Below are 22291 nucleotides of genomic sequence, written 5' to 3'. Positions count from 1 at the left end.
TGGTTCATTGGACAGTGGGTTTGTGCTGGGACAGGAGAGCCATGAGCAAACATTCCCACTGTTCCAGGACCTGGGGAAGAGCCTCCTGAGGATGGGAATGATCGAAATGAGCTGATGTTTAACCAGTGGGGTGAGGGTTATCAGCAAAATTAGGAATTGACTGTGGTTTGTTAATCTGGGGAGCTGCATGGAGAGGGTTCTGCTCAAGTCTGGAGGCCAGGGAACTATTATTTGCTATTTATGGAAGTATTATTTGGTTTATGTACGGTTTTCCAATTGGGAGGGTGGGTGTTGAGGGGGGGGAATTACTCAGCACCTGCAGAGGAAGTGCCTCTGCCTGTCCCAGTCCCACGAAATGAGCTTCTCCTCAAATTGTGAAGGGATTTAAACCCCTGTGTTCCCTGATATAAGCTTGACAGCTGGTAGAAAAATGGAGTTTTACCCAAAAATATTGGAACACGCTGCTTCAGGGAAGCGTTTGGTTGGAGGGTGGGGTGGGCATTGTGATGCTCTGCAGGGCCCAGGGCTTCTCACCTGCCTGCCTCCTGCTCCATCATCTCCCAGTCCTCATCTCCCTGCTGTCATTTCCTGGTCCTTTATCTCTCTGCTATTAATTTCCTGGTTCTTCTTCTCCTTATCCATCATCTCCTCGTTCATTGCCTCCCTGCCCATCTTCTCCTGTCCCCCATCTCCCTGTCCTCCACCTCCCTGGCTGTCGTCTCCTGGACCATCGTTTCCCTGCTCGCCACCCCCTGTCCTTTGTCTCTCTATCCATCGCCTCCCGGTCCATCACCTCCCTGTCCCTCTTCTCCTGCTCCATCTCCTTCCAGCCCATCGCCTCCTGCCCACCCTCTCCCTGCTCATCCCTTGTCGAGGGATCCGTCGGAGTCCCCCGGGGGTCTCCCGCTCCCCATTCCCGGCGGGGCCCCTCTGACCCCTCCGGGAACCCCTTTTTCCTCCCACGCTGCCCGGGGGCGGTGGCGCCGGGGCGGGACCGGGGGCGGCCCCGGAGCGGCGGCGGGAGCGGCGGAGCGGAGATGCCGTACCTACTCATCAGCACCCAAATCCGCCTGGTGAGTCCCGGTGGGACCCCCGGCCGTGGGGAATTTCGGGGGGTGGGCAGAGACCGACCGGGACGAGCGGCGGGACGAGCCCACGGGTGCGGTCCCGGGCTGGGCTGTCCCCGCTGCTGCTGGGGAGGGTGTTGGGGGGTGATGCGGGTTTGGGGGACGGTGCCCGGTGTGGGGTGTCCGGCACAAACCGCCCCCGCACTCCGTGAGAGCCCGCGGTGCCCAAACCCTGGGGGTCGGGGCGTGGAGAGCCCCCGGTACCCACACCACAGCTCTGCTCCCCCCAAATTCTCCTCTCCCAAACAGCGACTCACTCGGGAAACTTGTGGCAGGATCCCAGGAACGCCAAAGGGACAGCTCTGCCCGCGCGTCCTCGCCGTCGTTTTCCCTCTTGTCTCCAAACAGCCGTTCCAGGGTGGAAAACCCAGCCGAGGAGTGGACATGGCTGGCAGCAGGGTCTGGCAGGAGCGGGCAGGGTTTGGGATCACTGTCAGGGATTGCTGGCTGGGCACAACCTGTTAGTCTTAGATAAAACCACAGAGGAAGTGTAACTCCCCAGTGCTGGCAGCACACACATCCCACAGGGCAGCTGCTCCCCAGCTCCTGGCAGCCAGCACATCCTGCAGGATTCTGTGGGAGCCCACAGCCCTGTGTTTATCTGGGGTTTCCCTTTCCCAACCCAAAGGGGAGCCATCCACCCGAAAGCCCAAATATGCCAGCGTGGTTTGGGGCAGGAAGGGGGGATGGTGAAAACAGCAAATGAGCAAAGGGAGGGAGTTGGGTGATGGACGCTGCTGCTGCTGCTGCTGCTGCTGCTGCTGCTGGAGATGTCCCATTACACATCCCAAAGGAAGCAGCAGTGGATTGGGAACGGGGACGTGTGGGGACGCTGCAGCACCGAAGCATCTGTCAGCAGTGACAAACTGATTGAGTGATCATGGATGAGGTACAGGAAAGGGCACATGTGCTGTTCCCTACAGGACTGGCAGCCTGGATCAGTGGAGCTCAGTCTCCCCTCTGGAGACTTTGGAAACTCAGCTCTTTGCCAAAGCAAACATTTCCAGCCTGGAACTTGCTGGAAACGGCCCGTCCTGGCCTTGCAGGGGGGAGTGACTGTGATTTCCTGGCAGTGGCCAGGGCAGGGCTCACTGAGGTCCCCTCCTGGTCCAGACAGGTGGTTCATGGCAATTCCCTTCCCAGTAAAGCTCTTACTGGAGCTGTGCTGGGAATGGGAGCAGGAGCTGTACCCCCCCATGTCACTCACCGCTCCCCTGCCTCTCCCACAGGAGGCTGGTCCCACCATGGTGGGCGACGAGCACTCAGATCCCAACCTGATGGACTTCCTGGGGGCCAGGAAGAGGAACATGCTGGGGAACAACTTGTAAGTCCTCCTCTTCTTACTTTCCTGAGAAAACGTGGAGCATTTTCACTCCTGGCATTTCCTGCAGCACCTTCCAGCTGTACAGTTAATCCTGGGGCATGTCTTGTCCTGCCTGCCAACGCTCACCTGAGGAAATGCTGCCTGATACTTCACTTAGTTCTTTAGTTTTTCCTTGCTCTGGCCCTGTTCTAGCACCTGACCCACCTTTCCCTCTCTCCTTACCCCTTACACGCCGGGATGCTCCTGGCTGTTACCTGACACATGGCCCAGCTGGAAAAAAACATGTATGGCTCCATCTGCCAACATCCCACCCCTCATCCTGAACACAAACCTCCTCAATCTGATCACCTCCAGCCCTGAGACACTCAGGAGCAAATGCTGCTGTCACAGCCTTGCTCTGCCTGTGGTGCTGAGCCACCTGGAATGCTCATCCACAGTCTGTCCTGTTCGGCTCATCCATAGACTGTCTGTCCCATCCCATCCTATCCCATCCAGCTCAGCCACAATCTGTCCTGTCCCATCCTGCTCTCCAGCGCAGCTGGAGGTTTCTCCTGAGCCAGCCCCTCTCAACAGCTCCCAAACCTTTCCCATGGGCTGCTGAGTGCTGGGGTCAGAGCTGCTTCCCGTGGTGTCCCCCCCCAATTCCCACCCCTTCACCTGTTCCCAAACCATGGATATTTGCCACTTCTCCATGTCCCATCTCTGCCCAGGTCGAGTTTGACCTCAGCCTTCAGCAAAGTACCATGTGGAGATGTGACCAGCATCTTCCTCATGGCTTGGCCCACTTTGTTTCCTTTTTCTGCCCACTTGATGTTTCACTTCTTGGTTTTATCTGGGAAAAAACCCCAAACAACCACGAAGCAAAACAAACCCCTAAATGCAAATGAACTTGACAGAGAGGAGCAGCTCAATTCCTGTTCATGTCCCACTGCACAGAGGAGAAGGATCAGGTATTTAACAGAAGGGGCCTCTTGTCCCAGCATATTCCTAAACTTCCATCTGAGGAGCTGGGAAAACCCCCCCTACTCAGCACCAGCCTGGCAAACACCGAGGGCTGGATCCTCAGCTGCTGCAGCCTTAAAATTTGAGTGGGGTGGGAGATTTTAAAGAATAAGGAGATAAAATATAAATACTGGGGCCCCCCCTATCCAAACCGAATTCCTGGGGGTGTTTGCTGGGCTGATCCCTCCCTGTGCTGCTATTCCCAAGACGGTGGGTGGGCAGGGATTGGCAGCAGCATGGGCTTTGTGCTGCCACCCGCTGAGCCCCAAGTTACGCAACGAGATGGGAGACACGGCAGGGGAGAAGGAGAACAGGCTCCAAGAAGGAAGAAGCGCTGCTGGATCCTGAGAGATTTGGGCAAGGATCCCTGGGATTTGGGTGGGAAAGGAAGGCAAGGACAGACAAATGCCTCTGTGGCACCTGCCCCAGCAGCTGGGGGAGCTGCAGCGCTGTAAGGAGCCAGAGCACCACGCTCTGCTTGTTTGGGAGAAAGGATCCGAGGCTTCCTATGGGATCTCCCTGGTGGATTCACCACCTTTCTTCCCTCGCTGTGGCCTGGAGCCTTTTCAGCTCCTCCTGCCCCACCTGCTCCTTGACACGGCCTGGTGTCATAGTTGGGAACTCTGCTGCATCCCCGTGGCACATCCCCGTGGCACATCCCTGTGGCACATCCCTATGGCACATCCCCGTGGCACATCCCCGTGGCACATCCCCGTGGCACATCCCCACAGCACATCCCTATAGCACATCCCCACGGCACATCCCCGTGGCACATCCCCACGGCACATCCCCTCAGCACATCCCCTCAGCACATCCTCATGGCACATCCCTGTGGCACATCCCCACGGCACATCCCCACGGCACATCCCCGCGGCGCTGCACGTCGTCCCCACGTGCTCTTGAGCAACAGGGAATTGGGAAAGTCCTCTGGCTGGAACGTGGCTGCTGGCACCCCGAGAGCATGGCCACGTGCCAGTGGGGCAAGCCCGGCCACCTCCACCAGTGTCCCAGCCAGGGCCGAAAGCTCTGGGACCTGCACCACGGCCAAGCAGGATTTTCCCCAAGTCCTTCCTGAGCAGACACAGACGCTGCAAACCTCCCCCTTCCTGCAGCACCTTGGGCCCCAAAACCTTAACCATGACCTTGGAGGGAGCCTGAAGGAAAGGCCTGAGCAGCACGAACCTGCTGGGAAACTGGGATGGACAGGTGAAGCACTTAACTCCCTGTAATCAGGGGGTGCACGGATCCTGTTCCGCAGCTCTGCATTGCCCAAAGGCCCCTCATTAAGTCCCACGAGGTGTGGGGAGCAGGCACGTGGTCCCCGCGCTCTGGGCCTGTGGCAGAGCCCCGGGGGCAGCCAGGGGTGGCACAGGGACAGCTAGGATGGGCACAGGGAAGATCCCAGATGTAGCACAGGGGCAGCCACGGCGAGGGGCAAATCCCTGATCCTCAGGTGCTGTGGACAAGGGGACTCTGGATGTGCCCAGGTGGATGTGGGTCCTCGGCCTCTCCGGTAATCACACGCTCTCAGCACCCTTTGGTCTTCACTGCTATCTCTGTTGGATTTGGGAGCTGAGGGCTGAGGCACCTGCTGACATTCAGTGTACCTGTTCCTCCGGGCACAGCCAAACCCCGTCCTCAGGGAGCTGGAGGAGAGCTGGGCAGAGATCCCAGGAGGGTTGGCTGCTCCAGCCCCACAAATCGCCGCGTGCGGAGGACGCTCCTGCCCCACCCCTGCGTGGGCTCTCCTGCTTTGGCACACCTGGAGGCAGAGCAGGTGGAATCACACACCAAACCAGTGCCAATCTGGGATGACTTCTCCCTGATGGTGCTTTATCTGGAAGAAAAGGCTTTGCAGGTGTCCCACCCCTCCATCCCGACTGGATGCACACCGAGATGGCAGCGTGTCTGATGCCCACGCTGTGCAATCTTTGTCTCCCTCAACACAGAGCTGTGATAAAGCCCTTGGAACTCTTTCCTCCTGATTTTAGCTCAGCCACTCTGTTTTTTAGTTTCCTACAAATCCCTGCCTCTGCTCCTTCCTCTGAATAATGGGAATAATATTTACCACCTCCCACTGGGAATCTGAAGGATATGTGGCAACCCTCCTAGAGAAAGCATGGACTTCAAAGACATTTATAATAACACACATTATCTTTACACCACATCTATAATTACAGCCAAGTACAGTCTATCTTGAGAAACTGGAAAATCTCTCACATCTTGGGGTTATTTTGTGCTTTAAAGCACTCCCTGCTCCAGCACGGCTCTGCAACCCGAGCAGGAGCAGCTTTGGAAAGGCTTTTGGACCTTTTTTTATCATTATTAGTATGAAAATCAGGAGAGTCTTTGTTAAGGTGCCCAAACTGGATCCCCAGTGATCCTGCAACCCGTCATTATCAGGCACCGCGAGTCACCTAAGGGCTGAGCTGCCCTGGAACTTATCCCAGCTGCTCCAATAAATGCTGCATCCCAGAAGCTGTGTCAAAGGCAAGGCTGGCAGATCCAGTGCCAAAGGTTCTACTGGCCAGCTCAGCTCCGCTGTCCCCACCCAATTCAGCCCAGTTTGTGCCTGATCCTTTACTGGGGAGCAGTGTCACAGCTCCACAGAGGAGCAGGCTCTGGGATCTAGGGGAAGGAATGAGCAGCTTCTGCTCCAAACACAGAGCCAGCACAAAACAAATGAGGAATTAGGGCCAGACAAGAGTCAGTTCCCAGACTCCCAGGTACTGCTGGGGCAGAGCAGCCTGTGCTCCACTTCACCTGGCACCTCTGTGCAGGACAGACAACTCCTGGCTTTCCAAAGGTTTCCCACCTGACTGAAGGCAGCGCCTTGTTCCAATCCCCAAATTTCAGCACGGGCTCTCAAACCCACCCAGCTTACAGACATGCTCCAACATGGGCAGAACATTGGGATTTCATTCCTTAGAAACACCTGAATCGTTCCTCCATGCTTGGCCCAGATTCTCCTCCTTCTCCATGAATTCCCAGAACTGTGTTCCCCTGTGTTTACCTCTGCAGCCTCTGCTACAGTTTCAGCCCAGTTTCTGAGCAGCACGTGGCTCTGGACACCCAGTCCCTGAGCCACATTCCCATTTAACCTGATCCTTCCCTCCTGGACAGGATTCCCCTTGGTTTGGCACCGTGGGCTGTGTCCTTCCCCTCGGGTTAACCAAGGCACTGTGTCGCACTCACCTGTGCCAGGTGCAGTCACTGGGCTTACCTGGGTTAGGAGTGAGGCAGAGTCACTTCCACAAGGAAATTCCCGTCTCTTCCTCCCCCCAGCTCACTTTATTCCTCCTCTTTCCCGGGAGCAGCTGTGAGTACTACGTGAACGATGCGCCGCGCGTGGTCCTGGACAAGCTGGAGAAGCTCGGCTATCGCGTGGTCAGCATGACCGGCGTGGGCCAGACCCTGGTCTGGTGCCTCCACAGGGAATAGCCAGGAAGAATCCTGCCTTCCACCCAGACAAGATCCCGCTGGACATCATCTCTACAGGACTGACAGCGAATTTTTTCCCCCTTCCTTCATTCCTTCCTGTCCCAGACCCCCGGCACTCGGGCGGGGAGAGGAGCGGCGCAGAGGCAGAGCTGGACCCAGTGGGATTTTGCCATCCTTGTCATTTCCCAAGAGCATGGGGAGGAAAGTGTGCCCAAAAATCAGGCAGAGGGAACAGATGGCTCCAGCTCTGCCTTCAGCAGGATGGCAGTCTGGCAAATTCCAGCTTTTTACATTTTAATCATCTATTTAGCATGCCTTGGAGGAAGCTCAGTAACAGACCTGTCTGCCTTCTCTCGGGCTGCCTGGAGAGGTCTGTGCCTTCTCCCGGGCCAGGGAGGTTACAGGGGGACACCAGGCATGGACAGCATCCCATCTCATCCCTGAAATCTGAGGGGGAACCACTAAACCTACCCAGTGGTCCGAGAATCCCTTCCCTTGGCAGAAAGGCCCATTTCCATCCCACACAGGATTGTGGTCAGCAGCATCTTCAGACTTCCAGATCCCAGAGTGCCATCCAAGCATAACACAGGGTTCCCAAAACAGCACAGAAAGGTGTTGTGAGCATTCCAGGTGCAGGCCCTAATCCCAACAGCAGCAGTTGCATTGCTGGAATGTTTGGGGCTGTGTATGGATCCTGCTGTAGGGGTAACACCAATAAAACTTTGCTCTAAAGACACCAGTGTCCCTCTGTGGGTTGTTTGAAGCTGCAGCCAAATCCTTCTGGATGCACGGCTCCCAGACAAGCTTCCAGGGATTAAAAGCTCCAAGGTTTGGTGTTCTGATGGCACCACTCACACCCTGTCCCATGGGAAGGGGCAGCTGCTCTGGACACATGCTGACAGGGTAATACCTGCACACTGAAGCCATTTCCTTCCCCAAACCTGGAAAGGGATAAAGGCCGCAGTCCCTGGGAGTTTGTATTCCCACACCAGCTTTAAAAAAGGAGGTTTATTGACTTAAATTAAGAAAGAGCTCAGGGCGGGGGGTGCAGGGGTGGGGAGAATCCGTACTGTCATGCTAAGTGTGAGACTCTTCCTCGTCTTCCCGCTGGAGCTGCTCGATGAGCTGCTGCCTCTCGGCTGCCTGGCGCATCCTCATCATCACCAGGCTCTCGTAGTCCCGCTCCGACACCACGGAAGCCTGGCAGGGAGCAGGAAACACACACAATCCATCAGGGACAGTGCAGACCCAGCTCTCCTCTCCCCAAACCCCCCTCACAACACGGGAGTTCTGGGCAGGAAGCAGTTTGATCCCACAGAGATCAGGTGAGGTGTAAAAGCTGCCTGGCTACAGAAAACAAGCTGCTTCCTAAGCGTGGCTGATGGGGAAAGCAGGACACACAGAGAGCCTGCATTCCTGAATTCCTCTCTTGCTGCCAGAGCTGCTCCCTGCTCCCCACGAGGCTGGATGGGGCATTATTTTGGAGGATGAGCTCACCCTGCACCTGCAACGCTGTGGCCCAAAGTCCAGCGTACACTTCACCCGTTATAAAGGCTAACGCCATAAAAACACCCAACCTGTGTGGATCAGTCACGGAACTGATAACTCCCAACCCACTGAGGGTGGTGAGGGCCCAGCACAGGTTGCCCAGAAAAGCTGTGGATCCCTGGAAGTGTCCAAGGCCAGGGCTTGAAGCAACCTGGGCCAGTGGAAGGTGCCCCTGACAATGGCAGGGGAGTGGAACCGGATGATCCATAAGGTCCCTTCCGACCCAAACCATTCCTGATTCTATGATTGTAACGGTTGGAATTGATGATATTAGAGGTCTTTTCCAACCTGGAAAAAAATTCTAAGTGGCTGCAGAAAGAAAACCACCAGGTATGTTCCCAAACCTGATGCAGGAATGGAATAGTTTTCCAAAGTTCCCGGAGCCTTCCTGCTGCGTGTGGCAGCAACTGTCACGTGAACCCAGTTGATTGCAGACTCTGCCTAATGAACGTGGGCAGCAGATGACAGCTGCTCCAGTGCTGTGGAACTCTGCTTCCAAAGCCATTCCACACTAGTAGGTGGCCGTGCTATTTTGGATCTATGAAAGCACTGCAAGGCTTGGAAACATCCATTTCATTCCTTGACAGTTCAAGCAGAAATAAGTGTCTTGACAAAAGGTGAATGGAAAAAAAACACCCCTCACGTTCATTCTTCTAGGAACTGGGTTTAGTGGTGATTTCTGAGAGTCATGGAATCACAGAATGGTTTGGCTTGGAAGGGACCTTAAAGATCATCCGGTTCCAACCCCCTGCCATGGGCAGGGACACCTTCCACTAGCCCAGGTTGCTCTGTCCAACCTGCCCTTGGACACTTGCAGGGATGGGGCAGCCACAGCTTCTCTGGGTACTTAAGGACATCTCAGGAATCAGCCGGGATACAAAGGCAATAGAATGGCTAAATAAGACTCTGCATGAAAATGGGGCAAGTGCAATTTGTTATCAAGTGCCAGCAAAGTGGTTCCTCCGGCTGTGAGGACAAAATAGAAGCCCCACAACAGATGAGGAACGTCGAGTGGGAAATTAGGAGTCTAATTGGTGTCTTAGGAGCCAGATGAGTGAAATGACCTTTGGGTACTGGCAGCACCAGTGTCTCAGAAAGCACCTCAGCAGCAGAACCAGGATCCTCCCCAGTCCTGTCCACCAACCCCAGGGATTTGCTGGGCTGGATGGAAGAGGCTGTGTGAGACTCATGCAGATGAATCACCCACACAAACCTGAATCCCCACCTCGCACACGGACTGAAATTTAAAACAGACAAGAGATTATTCCCAGCCTGGTTTGGGAGCCCTGCTGACACACGGAGCCCTCAGAGTGGCAGGAGGGAGGAGAAGAGCCTGATCCAGGTGGGCTCCAAGCTGGCAGCTCCCAGCAGTCCGGGTGCCTCCGAGGAGCTCTCCTGCTCCTCAGGCAGCGTGGGCTGAGGCTTTGCCACTCCACACACCTACTTCCTGCAATCCTGGCAATTACCAATCGTGTAAAACCCAGTTCCTGACGTGGCTGACTCAGCAAGGGCTTGGCTCAAAACAAACACATCCGAGCAGGAGCTGCAGCCCGGGAAGAGGCGACGGGCGGCACATGAAGAGACGGCGGCGGCAGCAGCTTTGGGGATTTTTAGCATTCTGGGTCCAACCTGGCTGAATTCCCAAACTCCCGGCTCAGCTGACACCAGACTTGCTCCTTCATCCTGGTGAGCGTGGCAGGCACAGTTCTCCGAGTGCTCCAGGAGTTTCTCCTCTGCGCCCTCGGACTCAGGGCTGCTCCGACACGGCGTAAGTCTCCTTTGCATTCAGTTCTCCCGACATTTGCCTTTCGCGGTGTCGCTTTTTACATCCCCCTTCGCCTGTATTTCCTTGGCTCCTCCAGTGGGACTGAGTCACCGTCTCCTTCCCAACCACCCACTGGATTTTCCGGCGGTGCCCCTCCACAGAAGGTGGCTGGTTACCATGGCACCCGGGTGCCCTTCTGTTCTAGATGCCAGATTAGATCTGTTCTCATGGTGACTGTGCCTTGCTGTTCCTCACCAGCACACGTTTAACGAGCTCAGACACCGTGTTCCTTCTCCACTCAAGGAGGAGACTCCTTAAGATCCAAGACAAGCCAACTGCTCCTTACCACAGCGTGGAGTCTGCATTTCCTGCACTACCAGCCTCTCTGTTTTCCTTCCAGCTACGGGAACGGGGCAGGAAGAGGCTGTTCCTGCTGCGTGGCTTGCTGCTGATCCCGTGGCTCAAGTCCAGCACCTGCCTGTGAGGAGTCAGCAGGTCCCTTCTCCTCACTGCCTTCCCTCAGCATGGACACCTGGCGCAGAGGGTCTATCAAGTCCACCACGTTCTTCAGACGTTTCTCCCTCAGGAGGCACAAAAAGCTGGGCAACCAAGTCATCATCCTGAACCAGAACAGCCACACTCTGGACACTGACGGCCAGAAGAGGGAAGGCTTGAGGGATCTGAAGGACAAGTCTGATTACCTGTCGTGCCAGAGCGAGCAGAACCTGGCCAAGGCACAAGCCCCTCCCAAGCCTCCCCGGCTGTACCTGGACAGTTCCAGCTGCCCCAACATCATCGACCACACCGACTCCCACTCCGACATCTCCTTTTCCGACGCTGCTCAGTACCACAAAGGCACTCAAACGCACAAGGACCAGGCTACAGACCACGGGACCTCAGAGGCAGGTTCCCAGAACGGCACCACTCTTCCCGACCTGGCTGACCCCTTCCTGTCCTTCAAAGTGGATTTGGGGCTATCGCTCCTTGAGGATGTCCTGCAGACCCTCAGGAAACAGAACCCAAGAGATTATGCCATCTGAAGGTATTTATCATTCACCACATCCCATTTACCCGATGCTGCTGCCGGTTCCTCTGATCCCAGCGGGAGGAAGGATGCTGGAGCATGCCTGTCGTGTGTGGTCTGTTTTGTTGTCCTCACCTCACCCACCACAGACCATCCCTGTCCTTGCCAAGGAATCCTCTGGAGCAGAGCTCAGGTGAGAGCACTGTTTCCACTCTTCACCCTGGGAATCTCCCACTCCGGACTGTGCGTCTCCTCCTCAGGGAAGAATGGCATTGTTTGGGAAAGACTTGTTATTTTGGGGATGTGGCTGTGACACTGCGGGGCAGGGACACAGAGGGACTTGGCATGGATCCCTTGTGGGATAGCAGGCAGCCTGCAAGGAGACAGCAGCACTGCACCTCAAAGCCACAGGTGTGGCAAGGGCCGAGAGACAGGAACTGGGGGTTCTTCTCCCACCGTGTCTGGATGTGAAAAATCAAAGCTGTTCCTCCTTTTCTTTTTTTTTTCTTCCTCCTTGTGGGTTTCTTTTCCCCCAGCTCCAGTGCAGTTGGCACTCCCAGCCTGGAAACAGGTAAGCATCCACTCATGCTCGTGATAGAGCACCAGCAGTGGGTTTATCCTCCTGGCAGGAGAGGAGATGTCTCCACACGCTGCTGCCTCACGCATGCACTGACAGCTGTACAGACATGGAAGAATAAATGTATTTGTGACTGGAAGTGTCTGGTTGCCTCATTTAGTTGTTAACAAGCCACAAAAAGCCAAGGCACCAGGAGCACAGGGTATCTGGAGTGGCCCAGATCCATCCTCCCCAGCACTGTAGGTTTTTCTGAGGGAGGGGAAGCAGCGTGGCTCTGTTTTTCTGGGCTGGGGGAAGGAGAGAGCTGCTGGGACTTGATTTTCCCCAAAGGAGAGCTCACACAGCTCAGGGCAAGACCCGGTTCTCCACCCCTGAGCTGGAGAGTGGGAAGGGCTCTACCAGGCTGAGAACATTTTGGGCAGCATCAGGGCAAACTGTTAAAAGGACACTGCAGAAACCACTGCAGTAGTCACCAATTCTTACCTTTCTGATAGGCTAGATATTAGGGCTCTTTTAAAAACCAACAATAATAAAACCTCCATGCCCCCAGACAACCAGGAGCTTTGGAAGTGGCTACAGCAAAGTGCAGGGACATTCCAGAGCTGGCACAGCCGGCTCTTACCCTGTTAGATTCACCTCTCAGAGCCTGGTAATATGAAACAAACTCTCTGAAACCTCCAAGGAGCTTAGAAGAGGTGCAAGGATGCCAGGCAGGAGGCTTTTCTCAGGGTTGAGGAGCACTGGCAGGGAGATCCTACCAAAGGAGCAGGGAAAACCTTCCCAAACCTGAGTGCTCCACGCCGTTGTAGTGGCAAAACAAGCTCCTCACTGCACTGCACAGCCACTGTGTGCTCTGAACCATCACATAGGCATTGCTCTCAATAGCCTGGAGTAACACTGGCCAAGCCACAGCTTTTGTAATCCAAGGGGAACTCGCCTGCTTGGCTCCAGCAGCTCTCCAGGAACTGCTGGACAACGTGCACCCATGGCTGTAGAATGAGTAGCCTGCAACTTATTGCCTCCTCCCAGCACAACAGCCAGCCTTGCTTCCACACGGGAAGTACTTCCAAACCCCCTGGTTAGGGTCTGACCGTCCTTTACCTGGAGATTTTGGCACTCAGCTCCCGGCTGCCTGTCCCAGGCAGGGAGCACCGGGATGACTATCCCAGAGGATGAGTAGCAAGCGCGTTGCCATGAGAACGCTGCGGGTCTTGGGCTGTTTGCTGAAGCAGAGCAGGGAAGGAGCTGCCTTTGCACGGGGTGGGAACAAAATGGGGGTGGATTCAGACAAAAACAGGGGGGAAGAAAATAGGAAGCGAGGGCAGCTTGAATCAGAACAAGATTTGTGCAGCTCGGAAGCAAGAATGTGGAGTCTGATGGTTGGGAAGCCGGGCTGGGTGTGAAAGGAAGAGGCAGGAGCAGCAGGGATCTGGAGGCTCATCCTGCACAGTCTAGGTCTGGAGAGGGCAAACTAAGTCAGCTGGAAGCAAAACAGCCAAGAGGAGCTATTAGCACACTAATCATTCTGTGGAAACATCCTAGTGGATGCAGCAGGAGCAGGATTTTGAGAGGGTCTGGAGCAGGCACTAAGAAAAGTGGGAAGCAGAGCAGCTTAGAGATCCAAGGCTGCAACGTAATCCCAGAAATTGCAGTTGCTTACAGAAAAAAAAGCAGCAGAAAGGATAGCCAAGCATCAGCAGTGCAATTCCTGGGAAGGATGCATGGCCCTGGCAGCAACTCCTCCCCATCCTGAGAACCAGGATGGGATTGAGGAGGCTGTGCTGGGCAGAGGTGGGTCACCATGAACCCCTCGTGCTGCTTTCCTGCTCTGCCTGCTGCCCCAACTACACTAATCCTTCACCACAGGCAGACACTGCACTTTCAAAATAACACGCTCTGGGCATAGAAACAGGCCAGGATAAACTCAGGGATCTGAACCCACACAGGCTGGAATCCACCACCAAGCTCCAACTGCAACAGCAACACCCTTTGGTAGGAATGAGCCAGTTGTCACTCTCTCCTAATGAGAAATTCTCAAATAAAGTGGTTTAGAATCCTTTTTTTTTGCCCCAATTTCCTTTCTACCACCCTGGTCCCCTCTCTGAATCTCCTGTGGCTGCAGGACTCTCACGGATTCTACATGGATAGAACAACAACCAGGCATTCTGATGTATAAATGCCAATACTATAAACAAAGCACTGGCAAAAAAGTCAAGAGTGAATGTACTGAACATCCTCACAGGCTTAAAATATTCAGGGAGTGAACACACAAAAGGCTGATGGAGACACACAGCTTAAGGGCACCTGGACAGCATGAGGTAGGAGCCCTCTCAGCAATGAGATTTCTGGATCTTTATATCACAGGGAAGGAGGAGAGGAGGGTAAGTGTCATGTGAAGTTTCAACCAGGTCCCTTCCCACCTTCCCAGCCAAGGAACTGGCTAAGCAAGCCAGAAGACATGCAGCTTGCACTCAGAGTAACCACACTGGTGTGGAGGACCAAACCCAGACAACGAGGTCTCTAGAAGGGTATTTAGTTTGATATTGCTTTCTCCTCCCTCCTGCAGACCCTAAAATTAGAGGTTTCCTTCCATCACTGCAATTTCCTTCTCCTGTGAATGCAGTGAGTAACCAAGACTGCCTAAAAAAACCTTCATTTCAGCAGCTCTCAGCCAGAGAATTCCCACAGTCAACACCTATTAAAAAATCCCAGCAGAATGGCATTGGAGGCTTTGGGCTGAGCAAGGAACATCCTTGTTCCTCATCTGGAAGACAGTGAGTGTGTGAAGATCCAGTCACCCAAACAGCTCCAGTTCTCTTTAAAAAAGCCACTGGTCCAGCACAGAAAAGCTGGTGGGAAAGCCAGGCCTGGCATCAAGTGTTTCTTTGCAGCTCATATTTGCCCATAAGTACAAAGCACACTGAAATTTAGGTTGCTACAGCAACGAATTTAAATACCACAGCCCATGTCTCCTTACCTGTGAGGTCCTGGGCTGGCTGGTGCTGTCAGAGAGGACAGTGCTGGGGTGGCTCCGGGGCTGCCCCTCCAGCCAGGAAATCTTCAGAGGATTGTTTATCAGGCCAACTTCATTCTTCACAGCCATCTCCTAGCAAGGAAAATATTCTTCCATCACCACCTGAATTCCAGACCCTGCTGCCTCACAGGTCCCTAAGGATCACTTTCCCATCTCAGACCGGTCTCAAGGCCAAGTGGGGCACAAACAAGATTCATCCCTGGAAGTGTCCAAGGCCAGGTTGGATGGACCTCTGAGCAGCCTGGGCTAGTGGCAGGTGTCCCTGCCCATGGCAGGGGGTGGAACTTGATGGCCTTTAAGGCCCCTTCTGACCTAAACCGTTCTGTGATTCCATTTGTTATGATCTGTTGCAATCAGATCATCTTTAAGGCACTTTTATGGTCCTTATCTGCATTGAGCACAGACAGAACATACCCCTGCCAGATCTTCAGATAAACAGGTCACACACAGTTCTGGGTTGGTTTTCCTTTTGATCTTTTAGATGTGAGTGAAAGAACAGGTGACAAGGAACAGAGAGGCTCCTGCACAGAGTAAGTTGATGGAACTACTAAAATTAAGGGTAACTGATGATTTCTGTTCCCACAGCCACGTGAATTATTAAAACTCACAGTGAGCCAGGACACTTTGATTTGTTTTTCACTGCAAATGCCTGGTATCACCCCTAAAACACAAAAGCCCAACTCCAAGGTAATTCACCTTCAGTGGGAGCTGATTAAATGCTCAGTCCCTGATTTTTCAGGCATTGTCTCTTCCCTCAGCCTGTTCCATGCACAACCTGTTTATGTGCCTGATCTGCTCCAGGTCTGTGCCTCCAGCTCTGCCACTCCCTTCATCCCTCTGTGCCTTCAGACTCTCATTAGCCTTCTCCACTGCCTTAATGACCTGGGCTGTCACCCTGTGACCTGTCCCCTCCTGTGACATCCCCCCCACCACACCCAGCTGGGGCTCTGCACACTCACCGCTGCCTTCACCGTAGCAAATTCCACCACTGCACTCCCAGTCTTCCTGCTGGAGATCACCAAATTGAGCACATCCCCATACTGGTAAAAGAAAGAAGGAAAAAAAGTTAATTACAGAGCCAGGAGAGACGTGGAGTTCATTTATTAAACGAACACAAAGAGAAAACGTGTTTTCACAGGCACGAGGTTGAGCTGTCACCATTTCTGTCCCGCACGGTGCTTCCACCAACCCCAACCTGCCATAATTTCTGTCCCTCCAGGAGACAATCCTAGAGAGGCACAGAGCAACACTCTTGGCTTCCAGCAAGCCCCAGTGCAAGAGGGATGCTCAGCTCAGAGACAGAGCTACAGGAGGCACTTGCAGGGAGGGAAAATAAAGCTGCCACGCTGGGACTAATCAGATCAAAGGCTTGTCTGCTCCTGTCTCTGCACTTCCCACAGCAGGGCAGAGGTGTTAGCTGGGAAACAGCTCCCAGCTCATGGATCAAAGGATCAAACTTGGTTCAAAGGTTGGAGTTGATGATCTTGGAGGTCTTTTCCAACCTAATGATTGCATGAACGTGCTGATGATTTATGAAAATTGCACGAGAAAGCTGAACAGAGACAAAAATCAGCCACCCCAGTTTATATCTCACCAGGGCCTGGAGTGACAGGACATGGGGGAATGGCTTCACACTGACAGGGAATAGGGTTAGATTGGGAAAAAATTCTTCCCTGTGAGGGTGGGGAGGCCCTGGCACAGGTTGCCCAGAGAAGCTGTGGCTGCCCCATCCCTGGAAGTGTCCAAGGCCAGGCTGGACGGGGCTTGGAGCAACCTGGGATAGTGGAAGGGGGTGGGACTGGATGGGCTTTAAGGTCCCTTCCAACCCAAACCATTCCATCGTTCCACAATTTTATGACATGTAGCTTCCCAGAATTCATTATCCTTATACCAGAGAGCAGGGGAAGACCCTGCAGTAGAAAAGTGAGTGTCAGACGGGACCTTTTGCAGGATCTGCAGCAGCACATCTTTGGAGTATCCCCCTCCCGTCTCATCTTCTTTCCTGCATTTCCATCTGAGCTGGGAAATAAACACCAGGAGTTAATTTTGTCTGTTTGAATGCCCTGCTGTGCTCAACGCTGCTCCCACCCCCTGCACATTCCCCACGTTTGCTATTTACAGCCACACTCCCAGGACTGCCAAGACAGTGATCTCAGCACGGGAATGAGCACAGGGAACAAACTGTTTGGGGAACAGGGAGAAACTGTTGCTCACTGGAATATAAAAAGATCACACTGAAAGGATGCTGATGGCTCTGTCAGGGTAATTAGCAGATGTTTCCCTGAGCTTAAAGCAAAAACAACTCAATTTCAGGCTCAGAAATCTGGAGCAGACAGAGAAAAGGTGAGGGAGGAAGGGATTCTAAGGGCAAGGACAAGAGCTGTTCATGTGAAGATGCACATTCCACAGGGGAATTTCACCTCCACTGTAAAAAGGGATGAGCCAGCTCAGCAGGGTGGAAGTGTCCCTTCTGTTTTCCATCGTGTTCTATAAGTTTACACCAAAATCCAGCTTTTTAAGAGTGTCTTACCTTGAGTTTAGGAGTTACTTTGCCTTCTGCTCCATTTCTTTCCTGCTTGCCTAAAGAGGGGAAAGGGAAAAACACAGATTGAAAGGACATGGGCGAGAAGATTCCTCAGCATTTAGCACAAAATATTCCCTGAGATCATACATATGACAACAGCAAACACTTTTGGATTTCCACCAGACCATTCCAGCCCCAAAAGTCCTGTGCAACAGGAACTGCAGCACAGACTGAATATTCCATGGCAGCGTTTTTCCCTTCTAGGATGCCCAGACTTGCCACGATCAAGGCAAGAAACAGGTAAGTAAAAATACAAGCACGAGACCTGGTAGCTTCTGAGGCATTTTTCCCTGCAAGAGGAAGTTGTCCTGGCAGGAACAACTGTGGAAAAATTAAGGGTAGACAAAAAGCAGGACAGCACAGCCTAGGAATTTAATTTGGCCCTGCAATTAAATACTTTATAATGGTGCATTTATTGCAAGGATCTCAAAGTGGCTTACACTAAGTAAATTCTCAACATCCTCCCCCATTTGCGAAAAATGAAAGATAAATAAAAAAAAACTAAAAAAAAAAAAAAAAAGTGAAATGAAGTTAAGAAAAAGCCTGGGGACCCCAAGGAGAGTTTCTGTCTCTGCAGCTCTGGTTGTTTTGTTGCTTAAACTTGCCAGATCAGGACTTTTTCTGGCCCTGTACGTGAGGCAGGTGAGGGCTCCAAGCTCCTCTGTGCTCACCTTGGCTGTGCTGCTCCCTTTCCAGCCGGATCTGTTCCCTGATGAGCCTCTGCTGCTCCTCCAGCTGCCGGGAGCCCTCCTCCCGCAGGCGGATTATCTACGGCACAGGGAACACAGTTCGGGACACCTGAGGCAATTCCAGGGCTGCTCCGTGCCAGGAATCCCAAGGGGAGCTTGGGTGTCCTGGGACACCCCTCCTGGGACAGCTCCAGCACTAAAGTGGGATGTTCCCAGTGACACCATCCCTCCCAGTCAGCAGATAACCAGGCAGCTGTTGTTGTTGTTGTTGTCTGCTGTGCAAAAGGAAAAGGGCAGGAAAAATACAAGCCCCAAATCAACACGTTTGCCAGACTGCCACAAAATCCCTTCTACATTCCTCTTTTCCGTGGCCAGGTTGGAGCAACCTGGCCCAAAGGAAGGTGTCCCTGCCCATGGCAAGGGATCGGAACTGGATGAGCTTTAAGGTCCCTTTCAACCCAAACCACCCTGGGAGTGTATGATTCATAGAGCCCCTTAGTCCCAGAGCCTGAAGTCCTGCAATCCAGAGATTTGCTGCATCTCATCCCATAGATTTCATCATGAAGGGAAAGACTTTCAGCAATTTTTCTCAAAAGAAGCAGAGAAATCTAAGAATGAATCATTACTTCTTCTTCTAATGATCTCGTTATCCTGATCTCCTCCTCTTCGTTCTCCTGGGACTGGGCTTCTCGTTCTCTGGCTTCAAGATCTGCAGAGGGAATTAAATAAAAAATAAATTCATTAATAAAATGCAAAATATTTAACAGAAATTAAAACAATTCAAAGAGAATTTTAATTTTTCCCTGCTGGCCAGGGGAGGAGGGAAAGATCACAAACGTGGCTACACCTACACCGATGTCCTGGTGTCACTGCTACCTCTCCTCTGCCCCCACACATCAAAGGAGTCTAACAGGCACCAACCCCCCTAATTCCCAGAGCAGGACCTAATTCCTTCCTTCCCAGAGCAGGGCCATCCCAGCTATGGCTGTGGGAGGAGATTCCAGGTGGCTCCTGCATTGTACTGGGCACAAAGAACCCAGAGCCACCAGACATGGACAGCAGGTTGATCACTGGGGAGTTCCTGTGGGACAAGAAATGCAAACACCCAGTTCAAGGCAACGGGAAGGTTTGGTTTTATTACCAAGCTTTACTTTCTTCCTCTTCTCATCGAGCTTCTGTGTCCTTTCTGCAGCCTGTTTCTTCGCCCTCCTCACCTTGTCATATGCTGCCTGCCAAGGAATCAGCACAACAGGGTGAAACTACAGGAACAGGGAGAGAAACTGGAAAGCAGGGAATCAAATGACATCAGACATCACTCCTAGAAGTGTTGGAAGTTAACACAAATATCCTGCAAACATGAGAAGAGGCCCAGAGATCTCCAGATGGAAGGGTGAGAAAGTCCAGGAATAACTTCAGCATGTACTGGAGAGAACTCTGACCCATCTTCAGAGGTGGGAAGAACATTTTGGTTCCCTGAACATCCCAAAAGTGGCTTTAGGGGCACTGGTAACAGCCCAGCTTGGCTTTGGAGCAAAGTTTTACAACTAAAAAAGGTCTATTTGACATGAAATATTTATTCGCAGACGTGTTCGAGGTCCTATGAATGTATCAGATCAAAGACCATCCAAAATCCTCAGCAGCAAAAACACACCAACATTAATTCAGCACTAGAGAGACCTAAGAACTGGGGTGAACTGGCAATTTCACTGGCACCTGCTAAACCAGCTGCTAATGTGTTCCTCAGCCTGCACAGAACCTCTGTGTAGGAGGTGAGCACAGACTGCCTCTCATATTACCTGGAGAATAGTTGTACAACTGTTTTTATCAACTAGAAAAGCTGCGATTTTCCCTTTTTTTATTCCCTTCCTGTATGGCAAAGGTTTGCTAAACAGTTTTTCCCTCTAAATATATAGAAGACCAAAAGTTCTTGGATGCCCAAAGCTGAATTCCCCCTTGGAAGGGGGATTACAAGCTTTGCCAGTGTTTGAAAAGAGAAGTTATTTAATGGTTTTAGCTCTTATCACCTGAAATCAGCACACGTCTCTCTTCTGAGCTTATCTTCAGAGAGTTACTGGCTCATTTTTGGTTTGTTTTTATGAAAAGCTTGGAGCCTCAGCAATCACATCCAGGTATTATTCATATGTCAGCCCCTGACTTAGAGGGAACTGCAAATGCACTGTTGCCATGGGAATTTAGTGCCCCTGAATCAGGGGTGGTTATCATTTATGTTATTAAATGGGATATGTCCCAGTCTAACGTGTTATTAAAGACAGTATCTCACCCTTGGACAGAGCATCTGATCAGAAACAGAACGTTTCTCCCAGCTTTTGTTTGGCACCTAATATCTGATCTCATGGAGAAACACAGGGAACGACAGCTGAGACTTGTATTCACAGGCTCTCCACTGGAGAACAGAGCAGGACAGACAGGAAGAGTTTCCAGTAACACCCCAAAATCCCACCCTTCCCAAGGGAGCATCCTTACCCTGGCTGCTGCATCTGTGAGCACGGCCAAGGCCTGGGACAGCTGGTGGAAGAGTTCCGCTGGGAACGAGAAGAAATGAGGGTAAGATGCAGAAAACCATGTGAGGGATCTGGGAAAGAACAGGAAAGACAATTCCTTATGGGAGAGACCTGCAGGAATGTCTCTCCAAGAAAGAAGCATCATCTCTCCAAAGCCAACCTCTGCCAGGGTCACCTCAACCCAAAGGGCAACATCTGTTACATCAGCCTGAGAGCAAATAAGGAAACAAAACCTGGGATTGTTTCATTTTAAGAAAAAGCTTGAACACATGAACCTAATTTTTCATACTGATTGTTTTTATCGTGGGTTGCAATGTCTCCTTCATGGCACATTTAGCTGGAGCTCATAGTTTTCTTCTTCCTCTCATTACTTCTTTGACTTCTTCTTGTCTGTGTACAAATAAATCATCAAGAATTCCTACTTATGTCGTATTGGAAATTGTTATATTACAGCCATCTAGCCTTTAAAACTCTTTCCTTTGTCCTATTACAAGCACTGGGAAATTATATTTATTTTTGTGAAGATGAATTATCAGTAGTCTTGACGCACAAAAAAGAAACTAATTGCTAATTATGCAATTTACATCTACAACAACCACTCCCTCCCTCACTGCAGGCAGCTGAAATTCCCCATTCCACACAAATCCTGCCTGGCACATCACCAGCTTTCCAGCCCGAGATCCAAACTTTTCATCTCACATCAACATTGCTGCTCCTCCTCCTCCTCGAAGGTGACACAGATAAGCCTGAGGCTTCCCCACATCCTTCCCATTGCTCCTGCAGGCATCAAACCTCCCAGATCTCCCCTCAGTGCTACTATTTTTTCCCACAGTTACTCTCGGAACCAGGGCAGCAGCAGAAGCCAGACCTTGCTCAGCCTGGGTGAGCTCAGCTCCACAGTTGGGGCCCTTTCCCCAACAAAAACGGGCCGTGCCCACAGATAATGTGCTGTTGAAGTTTGGACTGTGAGAGATATGGATGAAACCAGTGTCCAGCCAAAGGTCTGAGTTCAGGCACCACGTGGGAAGATTTTGAGAGGTGCAATTCTAATTCCAGCACTGACTCAACGCTGATGTTCCTAAACCCGACAGGGATCACTCAGCCCTAAAAACCGGAGTTAACAGCAACGACAGCAACTCTGAGCCCCATGTGTGTGCGTGTTCCAGGGGACAGGCACCCCGGCATTCCCTCAAGGATAGTGCTGAAGGGAAGCGGAGCCGCTTCCAGGAGCCTGGAGAGGTGAAAACTCCCAGGAATTGCTGCTGGTGTCTCACCTGCCCGGGGGTTGTCCGGGTTCTTGTCCGGGTGGCACGTCAGGGCCTTCTGCCGGAACGCTGTCTTCACCTGCAGGGGCCACACTGCGAGTTACTGGGTGGGACTGGTTTGGATTTGTCAAAAAAAAAAAAAGCAGCTTGGAAAACAACAAAACCTCTCCCTGTATTGAAAGGGAATGGGCCCAGGACACTCGCTGGGCGGGAAGGTGTGTTTGGGGTGAGTTTGAGCTGAGGAGAAAAAAGGGGAGAGGGAAAAAAAGGGGAAAGGGAAAAAAAGGGAGAAAGGAAAAAAAAAAAGGGAGGGGGAAAAAGGGGGGAAGGTGAAAATAAAGAGGGGAAGGGGGAAAGAAAGGGGGGAAGGGGGAAAGAAAGGGGGGAAG

At 52.4% G+C, this 22291-nt stretch overlaps 3 protein-coding genes across 3 annotated transcripts in view; 2 read left to right on the top strand and 1 right to left on the bottom strand.

Moving 5' to 3' along the window:
* The first annotated feature begins 62 nt into the window (after window positions 1-62).
* GCHFR (GTP cyclohydrolase I feedback regulator) lies at window positions 63-7630 on the top strand. The gene is made up of 4 exons (XM_027696446.1): window positions 63-130; window positions 831-1073; window positions 2357-2451; window positions 6771-7630. The coding sequence occupies exons 2-4, from the start codon at window positions 1038-1040 to the stop codon at window positions 6892-6894; spliced, it is 255 nt and encodes an 84-aa protein (XP_027552247.1). The 5' UTR covers window positions 63-130; window positions 831-1037; the 3' UTR covers window positions 6895-7630.
* A 257-nt stretch (window positions 7631-7887) lies between these two features.
* DNAJC17 (DnaJ heat shock protein family (Hsp40) member C17) overlaps window positions 7888-22291 on the bottom strand; it is a 15822-nt gene continuing 1418 nt past the window's right edge. The window contains exons 2-11 of the mRNA XM_027696411.1: window positions 21912-21981; window positions 20600-20658; window positions 19257-19344; window positions 18742-18824; window positions 18098-18194; window positions 17373-17422; window positions 16784-16861; window positions 15802-15882; window positions 14786-14914; window positions 7888-8094 (exon numbers count right to left, since the gene is read on the bottom strand). Of these exons, the coding sequence (XP_027552212.1) occupies window positions 7972-8094; window positions 14786-14914; window positions 15802-15882; window positions 16784-16861; window positions 17373-17422; window positions 18098-18194; window positions 18742-18824; window positions 19257-19344; window positions 20600-20658; window positions 21912-21981 (858 nt within the window). The 3' untranslated portion in view covers window positions 7888-7971. The remainder of the gene's footprint in view (window positions 8095-14785; window positions 14915-15801; window positions 15883-16783; window positions 16862-17372; window positions 17423-18097; window positions 18195-18741; window positions 18825-19256; window positions 19345-20599; window positions 20659-21911; window positions 21982-22291) is intronic.
* CUNH15orf62 (chromosome unknown C15orf62 homolog) lies at window positions 10342-11947 on the top strand. Its single transcript, XM_027696436.1, has one exon. It carries the CDS (start codon window positions 10732-10734, stop codon window positions 11245-11247), a length of 516 nt encoding a protein of 171 aa, XP_027552237.1. The 5' UTR covers window positions 10342-10731; the 3' UTR covers window positions 11248-11947.

The sequence above is a fragment of the Neopelma chrysocephalum genome, unplaced genomic scaffold (assembly GCF_003984885.1).
Source record: "Neopelma chrysocephalum unplaced genomic scaffold, ASM398488v2 Primary Assembly neopelma1_106b, whole genome shotgun sequence".
Taxonomy (NCBI): Eukaryota; Metazoa; Chordata; class Aves; order Passeriformes; family Pipridae; genus Neopelma; species Neopelma chrysocephalum.
This window is presented reverse-complemented; position numbering and strand designations above follow the sequence as displayed.